The sequence below is a fragment of the Ictidomys tridecemlineatus genome, chromosome 5 (genome assembly GCF_052094955.1).
Source record: "Ictidomys tridecemlineatus isolate mIctTri1 chromosome 5, mIctTri1.hap1, whole genome shotgun sequence".
NCBI classification, from domain to species: Eukaryota; Metazoa; Chordata; class Mammalia; order Rodentia; family Sciuridae; genus Ictidomys; species Ictidomys tridecemlineatus.
The window spans coordinates 9805549-9827727 of NC_135481.1; the positions used below are offsets into that span (position 1 = coordinate 9805549).

Here is a 22179-nt window from a genome sequence, read left to right on the forward strand (position 1 = left end):
CCTGGCCCTTTGCACCGCCAGTGCCGCTCCATCCAATCGCGCACTCGCGACGCTTTCTTCTCTCTACCTCCACCCCCCAGCCCTACGCCCTGCAGACTGGCACTTTAAGAGCCACGCCCCCGATACCCCTCCCCCGCCTCGCGTGACTGTGCCGAGACCCGCGCCAAGCCGGGGAGTTGGGCGTCTGGGTGGCTGTGCAAGCCTCCGGGCTCTTCTCACGCAACTCTAGGGCACCGCGCCCCGGGCCAGGTGGGGCCGGGATGGGCGGCCCGACCTCTGCCCCCTGGAGGGATGTAGCAGGCGCACGCGAGCTAGCTTGGGGAAGCTGCGCGCCGGGCGCCCCCTCCCGGTTCCTAGGCTCCCACCCTCTACCTCGCCCCGGGACTCCTAACCCTCTCGTTGGCCACCCGCACGAAGCCCCACTCGCCGCCTAGTTTCTCTGTATCGCCAATCAAAGCTGTAGCAGTCCTGGGAATCAAGAGGGAAGCTCGAGGGCGGGTGGGTCCCGGGTGGAAGTGTCCCTGCGTAGCAACCTAAGGTGCCCCTAGGAGGTGGCAGCGAGCCGTTAGCGCTCAGCTAGACTACACGCCGTACCATCTATTCCCGCCCCTCCATCAAGGAGCGCAAACTTCTACTGGCCGTCCAGGCTCTGGGAGAACAGGGCGCTTGTGGCCTTTTGGGCCCGGTGACCTTGGGGTTAGGGTCGCTGAGCTTCTCATGCAAGCTGGGACTCACTAGCCCCGGGGAAGGTAGTCACCATCCAGCGACCCTGCCCCTGTCTGCCTGCCACCCATTGGCTTATAGTGGGTAGAAAAGCACTTGCCCACCCTGTGTTCTGATGGGCGTAAAAATGATGGAGATGAGTACAGGTGCTCCAGGATGGAGCCCCCATACCCTCTCTTCAGGTTGTCTGGGACTTCTCCATCAAACCCCTCCCTTGGCTGAGTTCTGGGGCTGTCCATGAAAGTGGGGGGTCTCAAGTGTCCCCAGTCCTCACCCTCTTCCGTGCCAGTACCTAGATGAGGTTCCTGTAGTGGGTTCTCATCTATACCCCTACCCACTTCTCCTTCCTGAAGCGACCATCCCCCTCCCTGCTCCTCCCTCTGTCCCGTCCCGGAGCTTCAGAGAAGGAGGCGTGGCCGCACGCACAGCCTCCTATAAAGGTAGTGGTGTCTGCACCCTCAACCTGAAGGTGGCAGTTCCCTGGAGCCTTCCCTGAACCTCTTTGGGGTCTCTGCCCCACAGACCACTGTACTTAGCTCAGCACCTCCTCGGAGGCAGCAGCAGGTGAGTGATGGGCAGCTTCTGTCTTGCTCCTTCCCTCCCACTAAAAAAAATTTTTTTTGATGACTCCAAGTCTTTCTAGGTAGCAGCTAGTCTAGCACCACCAAAAAAGGAGGCTAAGAGCAACTGTAGTGACTAGGTAGTCTGGACCCTTAGAGGGGAAACTGAGGCCAGAGAAGAAAAGAACTTGCCCAGGGTCCCATGGTTAGCAACAAATCTTTAGATATAGACACCCTCCTTTCAGGATTCCAGGACCTATGCTTCCTCTCCATCTCCATTGACTCCCTGACAACTCTGGGGCTATCTGGGATCCTGGAAGAGGACACACAGCTGAGGGAAGCTGGGAGTATGTGTAATCCCTCCCTCAGAGTGTGTGACATTGGGGGTCGACCTTCTCCCTGGGTGGGTAGGGGTGAATGAGGGCATGGGATGGGTTCTTACTTGCTGTACTCTGCTAGCCCTGATGGTCTCTACCCTCCAAGGGTGGCTTATCAGAGCTGAGATGCCCTGGCCTGGTCAAGAGGGGCTGATCACAAGCCAGGCACACAGAAGCACACTGTACTCAGGAGACCGAAGCAGGAGGATTGCAAGTCCAAGTTCAGTCTGGAAAACTTAGGGCTAGAGATATAGCTCAGTGACAGAGTGCCCCTAGGTTCAATCCCCAGTAGGGGGTGGGGAGGTTGATCTGACCAGGAGTCCAGGAGCCTTTTCTACTCTGTCAACTGTCTCCTGTTGTTCTTTGCTATGAGACCATCAGTTTGATGCAAGGAGCTAGAAATACCAGTCCCTGAAAACTCACCAGTCATATCCCCCTTGGCCTTTTACTATATTTTAAAGTCTGGAGGTCCTTGGGGCATTTATTGTGTGGAAGGGAATACCATGGCACACCAAGGCTGGCAATATCCCCATCTCACTAAGGGAATCAGAGATCTATAGTCTTTGGGGATTCAGCTCCTCCAGGAAGCCTCCCCACCCCTGAGGCAGCTGTAGTGCTTGAGAGAGGAGCCTACATCTTGTCTTGTGTGGTTCTCTTTTAAGGAAACCTTGCAGGCAAGACTGTGAGGTTACCCAGGGCAGATCGGGGTCTTCTCTTTCCTAGAAAGCAGCTGAGCACTCTGAATTGGGAAATATTATCTTACCCTCTTTTGCAGGTTATGTAATCGGAACCCAGAAAGGTAAAACAACTAATCCAAGGCCATTTGGACTAGACACTGGCTCTCTTGACCTCTAGTCTAGTTCTCTAGCAGATGCCCCAGGCAAAGCCTGATGCTTGGGAGAGAGTGGTTTGTGAATTTGTACATCCTTTCTAGGGCAAGCCCAGAAGGTCTTTTCTCAGCTTCTGTTAAATTCAGATCCATTAATGATTTCCCTTACTCCAGTTTGCAGTTTTCTTACAGCCCTGACCTGGTGGGAACTGTCCACTTATTCTTTGTCCTTTTGGTGACTTGCAAAGGTGTGTGTGGGGTAGCCTAGCCAACCTATTCATTAAGAATTGAGTACAACAAAAATATATTCTGGATTTCTGTTACTGGGGACTCAATCTGACTGTTTTTCAACTACTTTTAAACTGTGGAGCAATTGAACTCAGAGAGCTGGGACTGAGAACAGTGTGGCTTGGGCAATAGCCTTTCTGTCTCCTGTCCCCTCCCTACTATGCCCCAGGGTTTGGCAGGATTCCTTAGGTCCTGAGCAGTAGAGAACAAGGTTCTGGGGGACATTCTCTCATTGATCTTCAAAGGAGGTTCCTGTGACTGCAGGTGGATACTCCAGGAAGCTTTCCCTGAGAGTTCTGAGTCCTGACTCTTACTGATTTCTGGGTGATGATGGGCAAGTCAGTGTCCCCTCTATAGGTCAGTTTCCCCAAATGTGAAATGAAGCCAAAGGAGCAGATGATCCCTAATTCCTGAGAGAGCATGGTTTTCCCAGGTGTAAGGACACAAAGGGTCTTGAGGTGACCCATATTGTTATATGTTTATTTGAATATGTTTGTGGGGAAAAATAATGGGAAGCAAATGATAGTACTGATACTATATGAAAACCACAGAGAAAGATTAGAAGATTCTGTTTTAAATTGGTACAGCAGTTAATAGAAGGTGTTGTGAGAGTTATAATCACAGCTTCTTGGAAGGCTGAGGCGGGAAGATGGCAAATTCAAGGTTAGCCTATCTATCTCAAAATAAAACATAAAATAGACTGGGAGTGTAGCTCAGTGGTAGACTGCTTGCCTAGCGTGTGCAAGGGCCTGAGTTCCATGCCCAGTACCAAGAAAGTGTTCTGAAAGCAGGTGGGGAGTCTATATCTAACACTTCCTGTGTGACATTGAACAAATTACTTAACCTCTCTTTGTCTCACTGCAGCCTCCCTTGTAGCTTATGGCCAAGACTGACGGACAAATTACTGAAATTCTTGGTATACTTAACAGTTTCTGTCAACTCCCTTCTCTTCTTCGTGCCCAGTGAGCAGTTCTGACTGAGAAGTTTTCTCCTTTCTTTGACCAGCATATTGACATTTTAGGATATTGGCTTCTCCCATCCTCCATCTGATGGCTTGATTATTTTTTTTTCCTTTCCTATCAGCAGCCACCTGGAAGATCCCTCCACAGATCATGCTTTCTGGTGGACTCCCGCTCTCTATCTCAGCCACAGAGCTGCTCCTGGCTGCTGCCATCTTCTGCCTGGTATTCTGGGTGGTCAGAGCCTCAAGGCCTCGGGTCCCCAAAGGCCTAAAGAGTCCACCAGGGCCCTGGGGCTGGCCCTTGATAGGGCACATGCTGACCTTAGGGAAGAACCCTCAGGTGGCTCTGGCAAAGCTCAGCCAGAAATATGGGGACGTGCTGCAGATCCGAATTGGGACCACACCTGTGGTGGTGCTGAGTGGCCTGGACACCATCCATCAGGCCCTAGTGAGGCAGGGTGATGACTTCAAGGGCCGGCCAGACCTCTACACCTTCACTTTTGTTACTGATGGCAAGAGCATGACCTTCAGCCCAGACTCTGGACCAGTGTGGGCTGCCCGCAGGCGCCTGGCCCAGAGTGCCCTGAAGAGTTTCTCCATAGCCTCGGACCCCACTTCTGCCTCCTCCTGCTACTTGGAGGAGCACGTGAGCAAGGAGGCTGAGTGCTTAATCAGCAAGTTCCAGGAGCTGATGGCAGATGTTGGGCACTTTGACCCCTACAGATATGTGGTGGTGTCAGTTGCCAATGTCGTCTGCGCCATTTGCTTTGGCCAGCGCTATGACCATAACAACCAAGAGCTGCTTGATCTAGTCGACCTGAATAATGAGTTTGGGGAGGTGGCTGCCTCTGGATACCCAGTTGACTTCATCCCTATCCTCCGCTACCTGCCCAACCCTACCCTGGATGGCTTCAAGGACCTGAATAAGAAGTTTGAACACTTCGTTGGGAAGCTGGTCAAGGAGCACTACAGAAAATTTGAGAAGGTAAAGCCTAGGAAGAGGCAAGTGGGTGATGGGAAGCAGAGATAAGAGGAACAGCATGGGGTTTGGCAGGTTCTCAGGGAGGCTTCATCCTAGGGATTAGAATCTGTTAGTGGAATGGACTCCTTCTTTGGCAGGAAAATAGAACTTTTCTTGATTAGCCCTTCTATGCTTCCATCAGAGAGCAAGAGCCACTGAATAGCCACCCCATTCAGGATCTGGGTCAGTTGTTGCAGGAATCAGGAAGAGTTAGTCTCCTGGCCTCACAATAGAAGAAATTTTAAAAGCACATGCAGATGATGACAGTACCAGACTCTGCATCAGGGGTCCCTTGGGTTGGGGCTACCAGTATTCTAAAGTAGGAAAGGGCCTTGGAGAGGCAGAGAGAAGTGGGGATAGCAGCTGCAGGGAGTGTCACCTTTGAACAAAGGTGCTAGTGATAGCAATGGTGAGGAACCAGGCCCAGATGGAGAGGTAAGTCTGATCCTAGGATCTTGCTCACCTGTGTGTCCTTCCTACCCAGGGTCACATCCGGGATATCACAGACAGCCTGATTGAGCACTGTCAGGACAGGAAGCTGGATGAGAATGCCAATATTCAACTCTCGGATGAGAAGATCATTAATGTCGTTTTGGACATCTTTGGAGCTGGTAAGAATTACCCCATTGTGCTATTGCTATGTCCATGTACCCTGATCTGCCACCTGCCTAACTTCTCTATTCTACCCTCTCCAGGGTTTGACACAGTCACAACTGCCATCTCCTGGGGCTTAATGTACCTGGTGACAAACCCTAGGATTCAGAGAAAGATCCAGGAGGAACTAGGTAGGTGGTGACTCAGTTGAAGGGGTTCCAGGCAGGGGACACTGTCAAAGTCTGGGAAGCCCCTTAGTACATCCAGACCTTTGTGTTTTGCAGACACAGTGATTGGCAGGGAACGGCGGCCCCGGCTCTCTGACAGACTCCAGCTGCCCTATATGGAGGCCTTTATCCTGGAGCTCTTCCGACATTCCTCCTTCGTCCCCTTCACCATTCCCCACAGGTGAAGCCTCACAGGCCAGTTGTCATCTGATTCTGGCCTTAGTCTAGTTTCTACACCCAATCAGGAGGAAGGGATATGGCACGGGAGACAGGGGGATTCCCATGAGACCCTGAGCCTGACTGAACTTCCTCCTTCCCCAGCACTACAAGAGACACAAATCTGAATGGCTTTTACATCCCCAAGGGGCGTTGTGTCTTTGTGAACCAGTGGCAGATCAACCATGACCAGTAAGTTGAGAGGGATGGCCAAACGCCAGGGCGGGCTGGGCCCACCCTGTCCTGAGCTTCGGATCTTCCTATTTATGGGCCACTTGCCCATTCCCTGTCCTTTGGGACTCAACCTACTTGATACTTCCTGAGATGCCACCTCAGCTGCCTCTGTCTGGTTACAGGAAGCTGTGGGGTGACCCATCTGTGTTCCGGCCTGAACGGTTTATCACTTCCGGTGGCACTGTGGACAAGACACTGAGTGAGAAGGTCATTCTCTTTGGCTTGGGCAAGCGCAAATGCATCGGAGAGACCATTGGCCGCTTAGAGATCTTTCTCTTCATGGCCATTCTTATGCAGCAGCTGGAATTCAGTGTGTCACCGGGCATGAAGGTGGACATGACCCCCATCTATGGGCTGACAGTAAAGCATCCCCGCTGTGAGCACTTTCAGGCACAGGTGCGCTCTTGTGGACCTGAGAGCCCTGAGGCCTAGACTCTGACTGCAGGGGTCTGAGATACCATGCCTGGGGGCAATCGCCTTTGTCTGCCTTATCTCCAGACAGGAGCAAACAGGGTCTCTTGTTTGTCAGACTCCAGTTTCTGTTCAGGAAGGGCCAATACTTGTGTCTAAGAGGAGCAGAAAGCAGAGAAACTGTGTGGACTGTCTTGACACTAGGACCAGGACTAGAGAGAGGAGTGGTGTTTCAATCACCTTCTCCTTGTCTCCTTTCTCTATGTCAGAATAAAATATTATTTTTAAAATGTTTGTATACAGTGGCTGGGGTTTGTGGCTCAGTGGTAGAGCACTCGCCTAGCACATGTGAGGCCCTGGGTTCAATCCTCAGACCACATACGAATAAAGAAATAAAATAAAGGTATTGTGTCCAACTACAACTAAAAAAACAAAATGTTGGGGCTAGGGTTGTGACTTAGTGGTAGAACACCTGCCTGGCATGTATGAGGCACTGGGTTTGATCCTCAGCACCATATAAAAATAAATGAAGGTATTGTGTCCATCTACAACTTTAAACAAAAAAAGTTTGTATACAATGACCTTTTAATTCTAGCTTACATTGTAGTTACATGTGTGCATTTGTCATATATAAGAGCTTAAGAACCATTTATTTGTTGCAATAAATACAATTCTAATGTAAGCATCCAGAAATGTGCAGGAAATATTTAATTGAACTGAATAAAAAATGTTACCCACAAGTCCCATGGATGAGTGTTTTTCTGAGTCTGGAAGAAGCCATTAGTCGTGTGCATGTCACCTCCCACCCAGTCTTGTGCTAGGTTTTCCTATTGGGGGGACGAAAGGAAGCTGGCAGTGGACAGGTGAAGTCACTGCTCTCAGGCAGCCTGTGTAGGGAACAAGACTGTCACTTCACTGACTTCCTCCTTCTCTAACTTATTACACTTTCGTGGAGAGTTCTCTCTGAAGCAGACACTGGTAGTACAAGATGAATAAAGCAGTCTCTGGCCAGGGCACTGTGGCAAAGGCCTGTAATCCCAGCTATTCTGGGAGGCTGAGGCAGGAGGACTGCAAATTCGAGACCAGCCTCAGCAATTTATTGAGACCCTCTCTCAAAATAAAAAATAAAAAGGGCTGGGGATATGACTCAGTGGTAAAGCGCCCCTGGTGGCAACCCCCAGTACCGAAAAAGAAAAAGAAAATGAAAACAACCATCTCTGATTTCAAGAGTCTCCCAGACTGGTTGAGGAGACTGACTCAATTTATGGTGATCAGGGCTCTACCTGACATGCACATAGGAGGGGAGGGTCCAGGGCTCTGGTGGCAATATGTTATTTTTTGGTGGGGCTGGCTGGGAAAGGGGATGCTGAGAGATTTCCCAAGTCTTGGGGATATCTCAGCTAAGCCTTTTATGAAGAACAGGAAGCAATCTCACTAGAAGGGCTCTCAGCTCAGAGATTGTAACTTGCTCCCCTGTGTTCATGCTCTGATTCTGCAGACATAATATACCCCAAAGCTAATCAGGTGGAGAACAAGGTCTTTGACTGTGGTGTTCACATTAGCCCACATTTCAATGCTGAAAATCCCCATCCATTTGGGAGAGCAGAGTTGCAGTATCCTGTAGAGGTGGAAATTAGACCCACATCACCAGGAGCCATTCTGACTAAGAGGCTAAGGAGAGACACATCTTGGGATTTGACCTTCTCCCAGCCATATCCCAGCCCATCCTGCCTCCTGAACATTGGGTAGCAGTTGCCATTCATGCTGTCTGGCATATGCACATGGCTCCCACTCACCAAAGGTTTCAGGTCACCATAAGGAACAAACTGAAATCAGCGGGAGCAAACTCTTTGTGTGTGGAGATGAGCTTTTGGTACTTAAAAAATAACATATGTTGGGGGCTAGGGCTGTAGCTTCCTCACATGCATGAGGCCCTGGGTTCGATCCTCAGCACCACATAAAAATAAATAAAGATAATTTGTGTTCATCTACAACTAAAAATATATATATTTTAAAAAATAACATATGTTGCCAGGTGCAGTAGCACACACCTGTAATCCCAGTGGCTTGGGAGGCTGAGACAGGAGGATTTCAAGGTCAAAGCCAGCCTCAGCAAAAGTGATGCACTAAGCAACTCAGTGAGATCCTATCTCTAAAATACAGTATAGGGTGGGAATGTGGCTTAGTGGTCGAGTGTCCCTGAATTCAATCCCTGATAACCCCCCAATTTTTTTTAAATAACTTATAACATAGATAAACCTTGAAAACATGCTAAGTAAAAGAAGCTAGAGAAAAAAGGGGACATGTTGCATGATTCTATTTACATGAAATATCAGAAAATGCAAATTTGTAGAAATAGAAAGCAGATTAGCGTTTGCCAGGGAATGGGAAGTAAGGGAAATGAGAGGTGCAGGGTTTCTTTTTCTTTCTTTTTTTTTTTTTGCAGGGTTTCTTTTAGGGGTGATAGAGGTATTGGTATTCTAGAATCAGATAGTGGTGATGGTTGTACCTCATGAATATACTAAAATCCAATGGGTTATGCAGGTTAAAATGGTAGAAAAAAAGATTCACTTTAAAAAAGATGGGGAAGGAGGAATGGAAACAGCACACACAAAACAATTTATTAAACCTATTTTCAGTAATCATATTGGTAATGGTAATATTAATACTGCTCTTTTGAGTTGGGCATGGTGGTGTGGGCCTGTAATCCCAGCAACTCTGGAGGTTAAGGCAGGAGGATTGCAAGTTTGAGGCAAGCCTCAGCAATTTAGTGAGGCTCTAGGCAACTTAGTGAGATCCTGTCTCAAAATAAAAAATAAAAAAAGGGCTGGGGATTTAGCTTAGTGATAAAGCCCCTCCGGGTTCAATCCTCAGTACCAAAAAAAAAAAGTATTATTCTTTTAATATTATAGTGTGATGTGGTAGTTAGGGAGATAGGAGGAGGAGGAAGAGGGACTCAGTGGGAAGACGGGCTTACTCTTCATTTTGCACAAGTTGAAAAGTGCACCAGACCAGGAAATGAGAATCCTTCTCCTGGGCTTGAATGATGCTGGCAAGACTACTCTGCTGAAGCAGCTTATGTCTGAAGACATCATCCATATCACCTCTACACAGGGTTTTAACATCAGAAGTGTACAATCACAAATCACAGGGTTTTAAACTGTATGGAACACTGGTGGACAGAGGAAAATCAGATCATCTTGGAGGACTTATTTTGAAAATACTGATATCCTTATATATTTAATTAACAGTACAGACAGAAAAAGATTTGAAGAGAGTGGTCAGGAACTAGCTGAATTACTGGAGGAAGAAAAGCTGAGTTGCATGTCAGTGCTTATCTTTGCTAATAAGCAGGATTTTCTCATAGTGGCCCCTGCCTCTGAAACTGAGGAAGGACTGAGTCTGCACACCATCCATGATCCAGTCTTGCTCAGCACAGGAGAGAGAGTCAGAATGGCATACATTGGGTCTGAAAAAATATCGATGCAAAGAAGAAATAAAATCTAGACAAATGCAGAGCTGTGGGGACTGCATTGGGTCCTGAAAAACACTGAACAAACGTTTTTCCATCTGTGTACAGCTCCAGCTGTTTGAAGAGAGGGAACAACACAGTTTAAAAAGAATCCTCATTACAGCAGTAAATTTAACTGACCTCTAAGGTTCAGTATCATTTTTTAAAAATTTTACTTGTTGATGGACTTTTATTTTACTCATTTAGTTATGTGCAGTACTGAGGATTGAACCACAGTGCCTCACACATGCTAGGCAAGCACTCTACCACTGAGTCACAACCCCAAACCCTAAGTATCATTTTTCAAATAAAGAAATTATATTTTTCCTTTACAAAAAAGATTGTAGTGTGATTCAGGATTAAACAAATAGGTAATTAATGAAGATAGTCTACTTAATCTTCTCTTTTGTCCTGGGGAACCAGAATTTTTGTTATGGAAAAGAAGAGATACAGATGAAACATAGAAATGGTTAAGTTTATGAACTCATCCTATCTATCTTCCTAATGTTAGGGGAAATGACCAACTCAGCAATGAGTAGCCTAATTCCCTAACACCCAGATTATTATTAATTTTTTTAAAAAGTTAGGCCAACAATTTCACTTCTAGGTCAATTCAAAAGAATTGACAACAGGTGTTCAAACAAAGACTCATATAGGAATGTTTATGACTGTATTATTTGCAACAGCCAAAAGAATGGAAATAACCCAAATGTTCATCACCTGCTAAATAGACAAACAAAATGTGGTATATCCATACAGTGGGTTGTTATTTAGTCATAAGAAGGAATGAAGTCTGAATATGTCTAAGTATAAACACATGACTATATTACCCTTTGCAATTGTTCCTGCCCTCCTCTACATCACTCAACAAGTACAGACAGTACTGTACTGCTCACAGAGGTGGTTTCACAGTTCCATTCCCAAAAGACAATATTTTTTAATATGAATTTTAGCAAAGTGATATTTTACTACCTCTATATTTAACATACAATGGACACTTCTAAACATCTAGACAGACTAGGAGTTTCAAGTAAGAACTCAATTTGTTCACTGTGTACAGGATAGTCTTGAATAAATTGCACACATGTAACAATAGATCTATTTTGAAAATGTCTTCAAAATGTGAATATTCTGGCCCTTCACTGACCCAGTAGGTTATAATGCTGAAATTTTCAGAAGACAATCTTTCCTAGGTATTTTAACACAAAATATTCACAATTTGTTTATTAATTCTATTTTTGTCATACACTGGCAACTTCTTTAACATCTAGAAAGGACTCATTTGTCCTTTATATACACTACATACAGAGCAAAGTAAAACATGTTCAGACATGAGTTTTCTATATGTTTTGTGCATTTTGTTTTGTTGTGTATCTAGTATATAGATGGACAAAAGAGCCCAGGTTTTGTAACATCTAATCTCTAGATGTTAAAGAGTGTATGACCAAGTAGTTAGAAAAATTATCACATTTTGTACATTTTTCTGTTGAAATTCATAGGAAAGCTTTCCTCTATCAATAACTTTTGGGTGTGAATTCGCTCAACCATCTCTAAGCATTCATATGTTTCTATTTGTTCACTGGATTGAAAGTAGAGAAAGGAAGTGAGGACTGAAAGGTTCAAGGACAAAATATTAGAAGATATTTCTGTTTACAACCATGGTTGTGTGTGCAATTTTATTTACCAATACTGTGTGAATAGTGGACAGGTTCTTATGTGGAATATCTAGTCCTTCTATATATTTAGAAGTGCTTGATGAACTTAGAAGTAGTAGAATAAAACTTTGTGGGGCTGGGGATGTGGCTTGCCTGGCATGCGTGCGGCCCAGGTTCGATCCTCAGCACCACATACAAACAAAGATGTTGTGTCCGCCGAAAACTAAAAAAAATAAATATTAAAATTCTTTCTCTTCTCTCTCTCTCTCTCTCTCTTAAAAAAACCTTGGAAAAAGTTTAGCTTTTAAAAACTGATGGGAAATACTATGTCTGGAATTGTTAAACCACCTCTGAACAGAACACTGTCTGTACTTGTTCACTGGGATGAGAGAGGCAGGAGGGAAGTTGCAAAAGATTTTGTAAAGTGTGCTGGACAATTTCAGCTTACCCATTGCCTTGCAATGTGCATTTTATTTAACTTTGCTTTCCTATATATATTGTGTATATACTAGACAAAGGAGTCTTAATTTTATAATATATAGCCTCTAGATATTAAAGAGTTGCCAATGTATAACAAAAGTAGAGTTATTAAACTAACACACTTTGTACAAAAAAAAGAAAAAGGAATGAAGTACTGATACATACTACAACACGAATAAGCCTTGAAAATATTACATTGAGTGAAAGAAGCCAAACACAAAGGCTGCTGCAGTCTGGCTGGGCACAATTCAGGAGCCACTTGTCAAAAGAAACAAACTTTATTTTGAGAACCACACACGCAAAACAAAACAGCTCCTCAGGAAAAACCTTCAGAGCCCAACTGCCACCACCAGCTTCCCACAAGCCTCTCCACCTCCCCCACTCCTCCTGCTCTTGAGGCCGATTGGCTGGGTCGCATGGGCAGAGCCAAAAAAGTCCCCCAGTGAGCAGCTCCATGGTCTGAAAGGGCAGGGAAACAGCCCAATGAGCATCACCACAGAGGAGCCAATCAGTTGGCAGCTAGAAGTTGCTGGGGCCGTTGTGAGCCAATCATCAGCTGGCAGCTGGAAGTTTGCTGGCAGCTGGAAGTTTGCTGGGGCCCCTTCGGCTGTGGCTCTCAACATCTCCCCCTCTCTGTTTAAACAACAAGCATGTGGCTTAGGGACCGTGCCTGCCTTAGGTTGTCCAATAGTACATATGGTCCTTACCCATTATCAGATGAGCTGACCTCAAGACGTCAGTCTCCTGTCTTAGGTTGGTACCATTGCAATTGGATCTTATCCGTCACTGACTACCGGTCCAGTATACAGCCACACCTGTGGATAAGTCTTTGTACCAGGTTCTTTGCCTCACCTCTGTTGGCCTCCAAATTTTAGCTGAACGACCATGACAAGCAGAAGGGAGGAAGATACACCAAGCCAATTGACGGCCCCTTTTGGAAAAATTGTACCACCGATGACATCATCAGCAAAAATACCCCAACACTACCACAAGACGCTGCACCAACAGATAGTTCACAATGCATACAGGTGAGTTCACAATGCATACAAGTGATTCATAGTCTAGGCAAGTTCTGAAAGCAGTTCAGTGATGGCTCCTTTTGGAAAAATTGTACTTCCAATGACACCATCAGCATAAATACCCCAACACTACCACAAGTCGCTGCACCAACAGATAGTTCACAATGCATACAAGTGAGTTCATAATGCATACAAGTGATACATAGTCCAGGCAAGTTCTGCAAGCAGTTCAGTAATGGCTATTGCAGAAGCTATAGATTGGTTTTATCTTTGTCTTCACCGGCACTGGGATGAAGATAGGAATTCTGGCAATAATGGCTAAAGAAAAAATTATATAACATTCCAGAAGGCACTAAAAGAAAACAATTTTCTTAACAATGTACCTTATCTTGAACAGAATTATTAAATATAATGAAAAGGAAAGGTGAAAGTAAATAAACAGATCTGTTAACTTCCTTTTTTGTTCATATATTAAAACAATCCTCAACAGCTGTTTACCCAATTTAAATTAAACCATTTAAATCACGTGAAAAAAATATATTTGGATCCATTTTTTCATGAGCGCTCATCATATATGATATATGGACATATGTACATTCAAACATATAACACAAAACACAAGTGTGCACACATAATATAATACATACAACACATAACATAATAGTAAAGGCCTTATAACTTTTTACAGGTGAAATCTCCATTGCAATGTTTAAAAACTCTATAGTCAAAAAATAGAACTGATCAGCAAAACATTAACCTAGGTCTGTATGAGCTCAAAAAACAAAATAGAACTTCATGATGTGGGAAAGGGTAATAATAAAATAGATATTGAAAAAAGCATCCTGGTTCTGTCGCAGATGTAAGAATAGCCAAACTGGAGTTTTGGATATCAGTTGTTATGGATTTAAGCCAAATCATCTTCTTTTTGGTCTGTAGAAATCTATTTAGTTAATCTTTCTGGAATCCAAATCGGCTGCTGTTCTCCCTGTGGAAACACATAAACAGACCCCCGACTTCAGACAATCACTGGATCAGGACCTTAGTTAATCTCTCTGGAATCCAAATTGGCTGCTGTTCTCCCTGTGGAAACACACAAACAGACCCCCAACTCCAGACAATTACTGGGTCAGGACCTTTCCATTGTCCTGTTAAAATATCCTTCCAAAGTACCTTGGGCTTATGTACATTTTTTGGACACATATGCCTTTCCGCAGTACTAAGCCCTGATGAATCCAAATTTAAAAAGTTTAGAGTAAAAAGGGTTATTTTAAGTTTATTTTTGGGGAATATATACCCCTTCCCAATTCCCTCTTTTTGCTTTGATAAGTACATTTTAATAGTTTGATGAGCTCTTTCAACTATGCCTTATCCCTGTGGAATGTATGGGATTCCTGTTATATGAGTAATGCCAAATGATGAGCAAAATTGTTTAAAAGAGGTAGAAGTATAACCAGGGTAGTTATCTGTTTGTTTTTAACTGTTTTGGAATGCCCACAGTGGCAAAATTTTGTAAGCAATGAGCTATAACATCTTTAGTTTTTTCTCTGGCATGAAGGGAGCCCATCAAATATCCAGAAGAAGTATCAACTGTAACATGCAAATATTTTAATTTTCCAAATTCTGGCAAGTGTGTGACGTCCATCTGCCAAATATGGTTAGGTATCAGTCCTCTAGGATTGACTCCAAGATTAACTTGTGGTAAAAAGGTCACACAATTTTGACATTGTTTTATTATTTGTCTAGCTTGTTCCTTAGTTATTTTAAAATGCTTTTGTAAAGTATTAGCATTGACATGAAACTTTTTATGAAAATTTGTAGCTTCTTCTAGTGTAGAGAAAATATGTATGTCATGTGTAGTTTTATCTGCTAAATCATTGCCCAAACTAAGGGCTCCAGGCAATCCTGTATGTACCCTGATATGTCCTATAAAGAATGGATCTTTTCTGTCCCAGATTAGACTTTGTATAGTGGAAAGCAAAGAGAAAACAGTAGAGGAAGGGGAAATCCTACCAGCATCTTCAAGGGATACTATAGCATTAACTATATACTGACTATCAGAAAATAAATTAAATACAGAATCTTTAAACATCACAAAAGCTTGTAATACTGCATTAAGCTCTACCTTTTGAGCTGATTGTTTGGGTACTAAAAATGTAAAAGTTTGATCAGGTGTACTATTGCTGCTGTACCATTATTTGACCCATCAGTGAATATATTTGGAGCATTCATGATAGGCGTTTTTCTTGTCATTTTTGGAAAAATTACAGGATGCAATGACCAAAAAGACAATAAAGGATTAGATGGTAAGTGGTTATCAAATGAAACATTAGATTTGCACATGATTATTGCCCAAGTATTTAACTCATTAGCTAACTCATCAATTTTATTCATAGTATATGGAGTAATAATTTTATTGGGAGAAATTCCAAACACTCCCTTTGCTGCTTTTATTCCTTTGAGTATTAATTGTCCTACAGCCTCAGGATACCTAGTAAGAATACTGTTAGGAGAATAAGATAAATGTATCCATAATAATGGACCTTCTTACCAAAATACTCCTGTAGGAATATTTTTTGTTGGTGGTATCCTAAATAATAAAGGCAAACTTATATCAATTCTATCCAAATGCATATTTTCCATATATGTTTCAATGATTTTTAATGCCTTTCTTGCTTCAGGCATTCACATGCGGGTGAATTTGGATCTGATGGACCTTTTAGGATATCAAATAAAGGTCCTAACTCTCCTGTTAGTATACCTAGATAAGGCCTTATCCAATTTATGTCTCCTAATAACTTTTGAAAGTCGTTAAGTGATTTGAGTTGATCTACTCGTATTTGAATTTTTGGTGGACGACCATGGTTGAGGATAATAGAACTCCTAAATAATTAATTGGAAAATTTAATTGTACTTTATCTATTGCTATCTCTAGATTATAATTTTTTAATAAGTTTGTAAGTGTGGCATAACATTCTAGCAATGTGTTTTTATCTTTGTGTGCTAATAATACATCATCCATATAGTGAAATATTTGTAGTTCAGGATTTTGATTTCTAAGTGGCTGGATTACTTTGTTAACATAAATTTGACACATAGTTGGGCTGTTAGCCATCCCTTGAGGGAGTACTTTCCATTCGTATCTCTGATCAGGACCTTCATGATTCAGTGCAGGGATAGTAAATGCAAAACGTGGACTATCCTCAGGATGAATTGGAGTTGAAAAAAACCAATCTTTAATATCTATAACTAAAACATACCAAGTTTTTGGCAAAGAAGACAATTGAGGAATCCCCGATTGAGCAGATCCCATAATAACCATCTCGTTATTAATGGCTCTTAAATCTTGCAATAATCTCCATCTACCAGATTTCTTTTTGATGACAAAAATGGGAGTATTATGGGGAGATACAGAAGGTTGTATATGTCCTTCCGCTAATTGTTGTTTGACCAGGTCATGGGCTTCTTGTATCTCTTCTTTAGTCAGGGGCCACTGAGGAACCCATACTGGTCTTTCTGATTTCCAAGTAATTTTTATTGTCTCAGTGGCCCTTTCTGAAAATCCAACCCATGTCTGTCCGTTCCTTGATCTATTTGTATTGGTGCTGCTATACCTTGTTCTTGTTTTTCTAATCTTTTTTCTTCCCTAAAACCTTGTCTAGTCATAATAGTGGGTGCATTTTGGTTGATGTTGTTTGTTAATGTCAAACCTAATTGATCTAGGACATCTCGTACCCATAAATTTACAGGAAGATGATCCAATACATATGGCTGTATAGTTCCTTCACATCCTTTAGGATCCTTCCAATCTAATACCATTGCACTGCTATGGGGATTAGTTGCCACTCCTAGGCCTTGAAGCGTTTGAGTGGCTTGTTGTAATGGCCAATGTTTTGGCCATTCTTGATGAGAGATGATGCTAAGGTCTGCACCTGTATCCAGTAGACCATTTAATTCATGTCCTTGAATATTTAGTTTTAGCATGGGACTAGAATCTAAATTTAAAGAAAGCATAGCCCAATCTACACCTGTGGAGCCTAATCCCTTGGAACCTCTTTCTATAGTACAACTGGAAAATTTATCATGTAGGCTGGGTATTATTAGTAACTATGCTATTCTATCTCCTGGTGAAATTACTGATATACCCTTTGGAGAACTGGCTATAATTTTTATTTCACCTTCATAATCAGGATCAATTACCCCAGGACTTATCATAAGTCCTTTTAGAGTAGAAGAGCTTCGTCCCAATAATAAGCGTACTGTTCCTTTGGGAAGAGGTCCTTTTACCCCTGTGGGAATGATTTGAACTCCCATCTCTGGAGTTAGTACTGCTCTGGCAGAGGCGCAGATGTTCAACCCTGCACTTCCTCTGCTTTGTCTGATGAAGGATCTAATGGACAACGTGTCCATTAGAAAGAAGCCAGAAACAAAGGCCACATATTGTACGATTGCATTGTATTTATATGAAACATCTGGAGTCAGCAAATCCATAGAGACAAAAGGTAGACTAGTAATTGACAGAGACTGGCAAAGAGGGAGGAAATAAAAATATACAGATTAGAAGAAAGAAATCAAATTGTCTTTGTTTACAGATAACATGTTTCATTTAAATAGAAAATCTGAAAGAAGTGACAAAAGTCTTCTGGAATTAATAAGTGATTATAGTAAGTATTATGGTTCGGCAGAAATGTTCAGAGGCAAAATGATTAGATCATGAGAGATGTAACCTAATTAGTGGATTAATCCATTTGATTAATAATTTGAAAGGGCTACTGTACTGGGTGGTAACCATAGCTGGTAAGGTGTGGCTGGAGGAAGTAGGTTACTAGGGGCAAGGCTTCTGGGGATTATATTTTGACCCTTGATCCTTGCTCCCTCTTTCTGCTTTCTGGCGGTTGCAAGCTCAGCAGCTTTCCTTTGCCAAGCCCTTCTGCCTCAGTGTTCTGCCACACCTTCGGCCCAGAGAAACACAGTGAGCCAACCAAACCTCTGAAACTGGGAGCCAAAATAAACTTTTCCTCCTCTAAGTTGTTCTTGTCAAGTACTTTTTAAAAAAAATTATTTCAAGTTTCAAAGTTTGTTTGTTTGTTTGTTTAGTTGTAGATGGATACAATATCTTTATTTTATTTTTAAAGCCAACACAGTAAGGCTATAGGATACAAGGTTAACACACACAATTAATTTGCTTTCCTATATATCAGTGATGAACAAGTAGAGTTTGAAATTAAAGCATTAAATTGACCTTAGCACTCCTGAAATAAAATATTTAGGTATGAATCTAACAAAACATGTAAAAAAACTATATGAGGAAAACCACAAAACTCTAATAAAAGATATCAAAGAACAAATACAATGAGAGATATTTCATGTTCCTGGATAAAAAGATTCAATATTGTCAAAATAGCAGATCTTCCTAATCTGATCTGTAGATTCTATGTCAATTCCAATCAAAACCCCAGCACACTATTTTGTGGGTATTGACAAACTGATTCTAAAATATATATGGAGAGCCAACTTAATGTTGAAGGAGAAAATCAAAATTAGAGAATTGACACTACTTGACTTCAAGATTTACACATATAGTAATTAAAACAGTGTGGTATTAGTGAAAGAATAAATAGATCAATGGAACAGAATAGACAGCACATAAATAATTAACTGATTTTTTAAAAAAGAGCAAGGCAATACAATGGAGCAAACATCTTTTTTTTTTTTCAAGAAATACTGCCAAAACAAATGGACCTACACATGCAAAAAAAAAAAATCATCTGGATAATTACCTTTCAAAAACATTAATTCGGGCTGGAGATGTGCCTCAAGCGGTAGCACGCTTGCCTGGCATGCGTGCGGCCCGGGTTCGATCCTCAGCACCACATACAAATAAAGATGTTATGTCTGCCAAAAACAACAACAACAAAAATATTAAAAAATTATCTCTCTCTCTCTCTTTAAAAAAATTAACTCAAAATGGGGCTGTGGGTATGGCTCAGTGGTAGAGCGCTTGCCTAGAACATGTGAGGCAATGGGTTCAAACCTCAGCACCACATAAAAATAAATAAATAAAATAAAGGTTGAAAAAAGGAAATAATGTAATGTAAAGAAATATTAACTCGGGCTGGGGATGTGGCTCAAGCAGTAGTGTGCTCGCCTGGCATGTGTGCGGCCCGGGTTCGATCCTCAGCACCACATACAAACAAAGATGTTGTGTCCCCTGAGAACTAAAAAATAAATATTAAAAAATTCTCTCTCTCTCTCTCTCTCTCTCTCCCTCTCTCTCCCACTCTCTCTTAAAAAAAAAAAAAAAGAAATATTAACTCAAAATGGATTAACCTAGGGCTGGGGCTGCAGCTCAGTGGTAGAGCACTTGCCTAGCATGTGTGATTCACTGGGTTTGATCCTCAGCACCACATAAAAATAAATAAAATAAAGGTATTTAAAAGAATGGATTATCCTAAATGTAAAATACAAGACTGCAAAACTCTTAGAAGATAGCATAGGAAAAAACCTAATTGACCATGGGGTAATAATGACTTTTTATGTACAACACACAGTATGATCTGTGAAATAAATAATTGATAGGCTGACTTCAGTAAAATAAAAAACATCACTCTTTGAAAGATAATGTCAGGAGAATAAGACAAGCCATAGACTGAGAGAAAATATTTGCAAAAGACACACCTAATAAAGGCCTAGTCTTCAAAATAACACAAGAAATCTTAAAACTCAACAATAAGAAAATAATCCAATTTTAATTGGGCATTTTTAAATGGGCAAAAGACCTGATCAGACTTTACCAAAAAAGATACACATGGCATACAAGTATGTGAAAAGATGTTTAGAAACATGTAATTAGGAAATTGCAAATTTATCTATTATAATGGCCAAAACCCAAAACACTGATACTACCAAATGCTGTTAAGGATTTGAATCAAGAGAAACCTTTCTTCACAGCTAGTGGGACTGCCAAATGGTGTATTCACTTTGAAAGAGTTTGACAGCATATGAACTAGCAGTCACACTCCTTGGTAGTCACACAAAGGAAATGAAAACTATGTCCACCCCAAATCCTGACATGGATGTTTACAGCAGTTTTATCCATAATTGCCAAAACTTAGGAACAACCAAAATGCCCTGTTGTAGGTGAGTGGATAAATTGTTGTGCACCCAGATAACAGAATATTAATTCAGTACTAAAAATAAACTATCAAGACATGAAAAGATACAGAGGAATATTAAATACATATTACTAAATGAAAAAGGCCAATTCCAACTAAATGACATTCTGGAAAAGGCAAAACTATGGAGACAGTAAAAGGATTAGTGGTTGTTAGAGGTTGAGGAGCGAGGGGTGACTAGATAGAGCTCAGAGATTTTTTTTTTTTTTAGTTGTAGTTGGACACAATACCTTTATTTTATTTTATTTATTTTTATGTGCCGCTGAAGATTGAACCCAGTGCCTCGCGTGTGCTAGGAAAGCGCTCTACCACTGAGCTACAACCCTAGCCCAAGCCCAGAGGGTTTTTAAGGCAGAGAAAATATTCTGTATGACACTACAATGGTGGATAAACGTCACTGTAGATTTGTCAAAATCCATAGAATGTACAATATCAATTATGAACCTTAATGTAAAAACTATGGACTCTGGGTGACAATTATCTATCAATGTAGGTTCATCAATTATTAACAAACATACTACCTGTGGCACAGGATGTCCATGGGGAATTGTGTTTTTGTGTAAGGAAGATACGTAGGAATTCTTTGTACTTTCTGCTCAATTTTGCCCTGAAACTAAAACTGCTCTAAAATTAAAGTTTGGAAGGAGGAAAACCAAACTAAACCAAACCAAAACAAAACAAACCCAGCCAGCCAGCCAGCCAAGGCCTTTTCAGACTTACGGAATTTCTAGTAATAGTTAGGTGATTGTTATGTGTTTGGGACAAGGGATGGGGAGGGTGGTGAAGCAGTTTTGGTACCAGGGATTGAACGCAGGTACATTCAACCACTGTGCATGTCACATCCCCAGCCCATTTTTTATTTTGCGACAGGGTCTTACTAAGTTGCTTAGGGCCTCTAAGTTGCTGAGGCTGGCTTTTAACTTGCAATCCTCCTGCCTTAGCCTCCTGAACCCTAGAAAATTTTAAAAGTTCCTTATTTTGTAGCAGAGCCTTGTCTGGAACTACAGTACTACCCTATTCTAAGATGCCTGGCCACGTGAAAGACTTCAAGTATGGTCTCTGTCCAACGGGTAAACTTTTTTTCAAAATCAAGGTTATCTACACCCTACAATTCCAAGGGGCGGAGAAACGCATCAGCCCGTGTACTGAATGCTGGGGGGCGGGGGGAAGTTAGGCAACGACTAACTTATTGTAAGCTTTAAATGGGCTGAAGCTAATAAACTTTGAAGATCAACTCTGGGTCGACATTTATTTCCTTTAATCTGTTCGGGCGAGAGGTGGTCTATTCATTGCAAACCATAGCTGCAATTTAGCAAGGAGAGGGTCCCACGTGAACGCGGCAATCTAAAAGTACTCCACTTTATCTGCGCGATTGGCGCTGGCGGAGGACAGACAGGACGGGAAGCAGGAGCTTGTGGTGGAGATTTGCAAGGTGGATGGTCCCCCGGAAACCTGCACCAAGGAGTGAGGGTGCCGAACCCCGATTCCAGACCAGATCCCATGGAATATAAGCAGGTGGGGCGTGTAGAACGGGAAGTTTTGCACGTTTCTGGGGGGGTCGCAAGGCCTGCCCTCACCACGTAGTCCCAACCTTTCAAATTTCCCAGGCGCCCCGCGCCTCAATTGCCGGCCCTTCAGTTTTCCAGCGAGTCGCGCCGGAAGTGACCTCATGACGGCGGCGTGGAGACGCGGGGTCGCTTCCGGCACGGCAATCGTGGTTGTGGGGGTGGGGTGGAGAAGCCCCCTCTGTGGGTCTTTTCGCGGTGCGGGGTCGGCTTGGTGTGTTGTGTGGAGGAGGCCCAGACCAGACGGCGCGGAGCTGGGAGCGAGAGTAGGCGGTCGGTTTGTGGGTGCTCGTGGGAGGGGGCTTCCGGTGTTGCCAGCGGGATTTGCTTTTAGAC

At 42.7% G+C, this 22179-nt stretch overlaps 2 protein-coding genes, 1 long non-coding RNA gene and 1 pseudogene across 13 annotated transcripts in view; 3 read left to right on the top strand and 1 right to left on the bottom strand.

Annotated features, from left to right (window-relative positions):
* The first annotated feature begins 924 nt into the window (after window positions 1-924).
* Window positions 925-7181, top strand: Cyp1a1 (cytochrome P450 family 1 subfamily A member 1). Of its 2 annotated transcripts, none has more exons than XM_013358216.3 (7): window positions 925-1287; window positions 3861-4723; window positions 5244-5370; window positions 5455-5544; window positions 5638-5761; window positions 5902-5988; window positions 6153-7181. In XM_013358216.3, the coding sequence occupies exons 2-7, from the start codon at window positions 3890-3892 to the stop codon at window positions 6460-6462; spliced, it is 1572 nt and encodes a 523-aa protein (XP_013213670.2). In that variant the 5' UTR covers window positions 925-1287; window positions 3861-3889; the 3' UTR covers window positions 6463-7181. The 2 variants fall into 2 exon arrangements, with proteins under 2 accessions (XP_013213670.2, XP_005316856.2); XM_005316799.4 differs by having other exon boundaries at window positions 1161-1287; window positions 3864-4723.
* Window positions 7182-9128: 1947 nt separating this feature from the next.
* LOC101976946 (ADP-ribosylation factor-like protein 3 pseudogene) lies at window positions 9129-9941 on the top strand (annotated as a pseudogene).
* A 2405-nt stretch (window positions 9942-12346) lies between these two features.
* On the bottom strand, window positions 12347-22007 carry LOC144377695 (uncharacterized). Its single transcript, XR_013438699.1, has 3 exons — window positions 21870-22007; window positions 18884-18998; window positions 12347-14091 (listed from the first exon to the last, which is right to left on the bottom strand). It is a non-coding gene; the product is annotated as an uncharacterized LOC144377695 (long non-coding RNA).
* Edc3 (enhancer of mRNA decapping 3) overlaps window positions 21974-22179 on the top strand; it is a 51864-nt gene continuing 51658 nt past the window's right edge. For 3 of the 10 annotated variants that reach the window (XM_040273904.2, XM_021728363.3, XM_021728386.3), the window contains exon 1: window positions 21978-22116. The gene's annotated coding sequence lies outside the window, so the exon portion shown is untranslated. Of the gene's footprint in view, window positions 22117-22179 lie in introns of all 10 variants that reach the window. The other 7 variants (XM_013358221.4, XM_040273907.2, XM_021728357.3 and 4 more) reach the window with 5 other exon arrangements.

What these genes read in the sequence shown, in the direction of transcription:
- Cyp1a1 (XM_013358216.3), top strand. Translation starts at nt 3,890, where the DNA reads ATGCTTTCTGGTGGACTCCCGCTCTCTATCTCAGCCACAGAGCTGCTC. An exon ending in ACTACAGAAAATTTGAGAAG is followed by an intron (nt 4,724 to 5,243) that starts GTAAAGCCTAGG and finishes CTTCCTACCCAG; the next exon opens with GGTCACATCCGGGATATCAC. An exon ending in CCCTTCACCATTCCCCACAG is followed by an intron (nt 5,762 to 5,901) that starts GTGAAGCCTCAC and finishes CTCCTTCCCCAG; the next exon opens with CACTACAAGAGACACAAATC.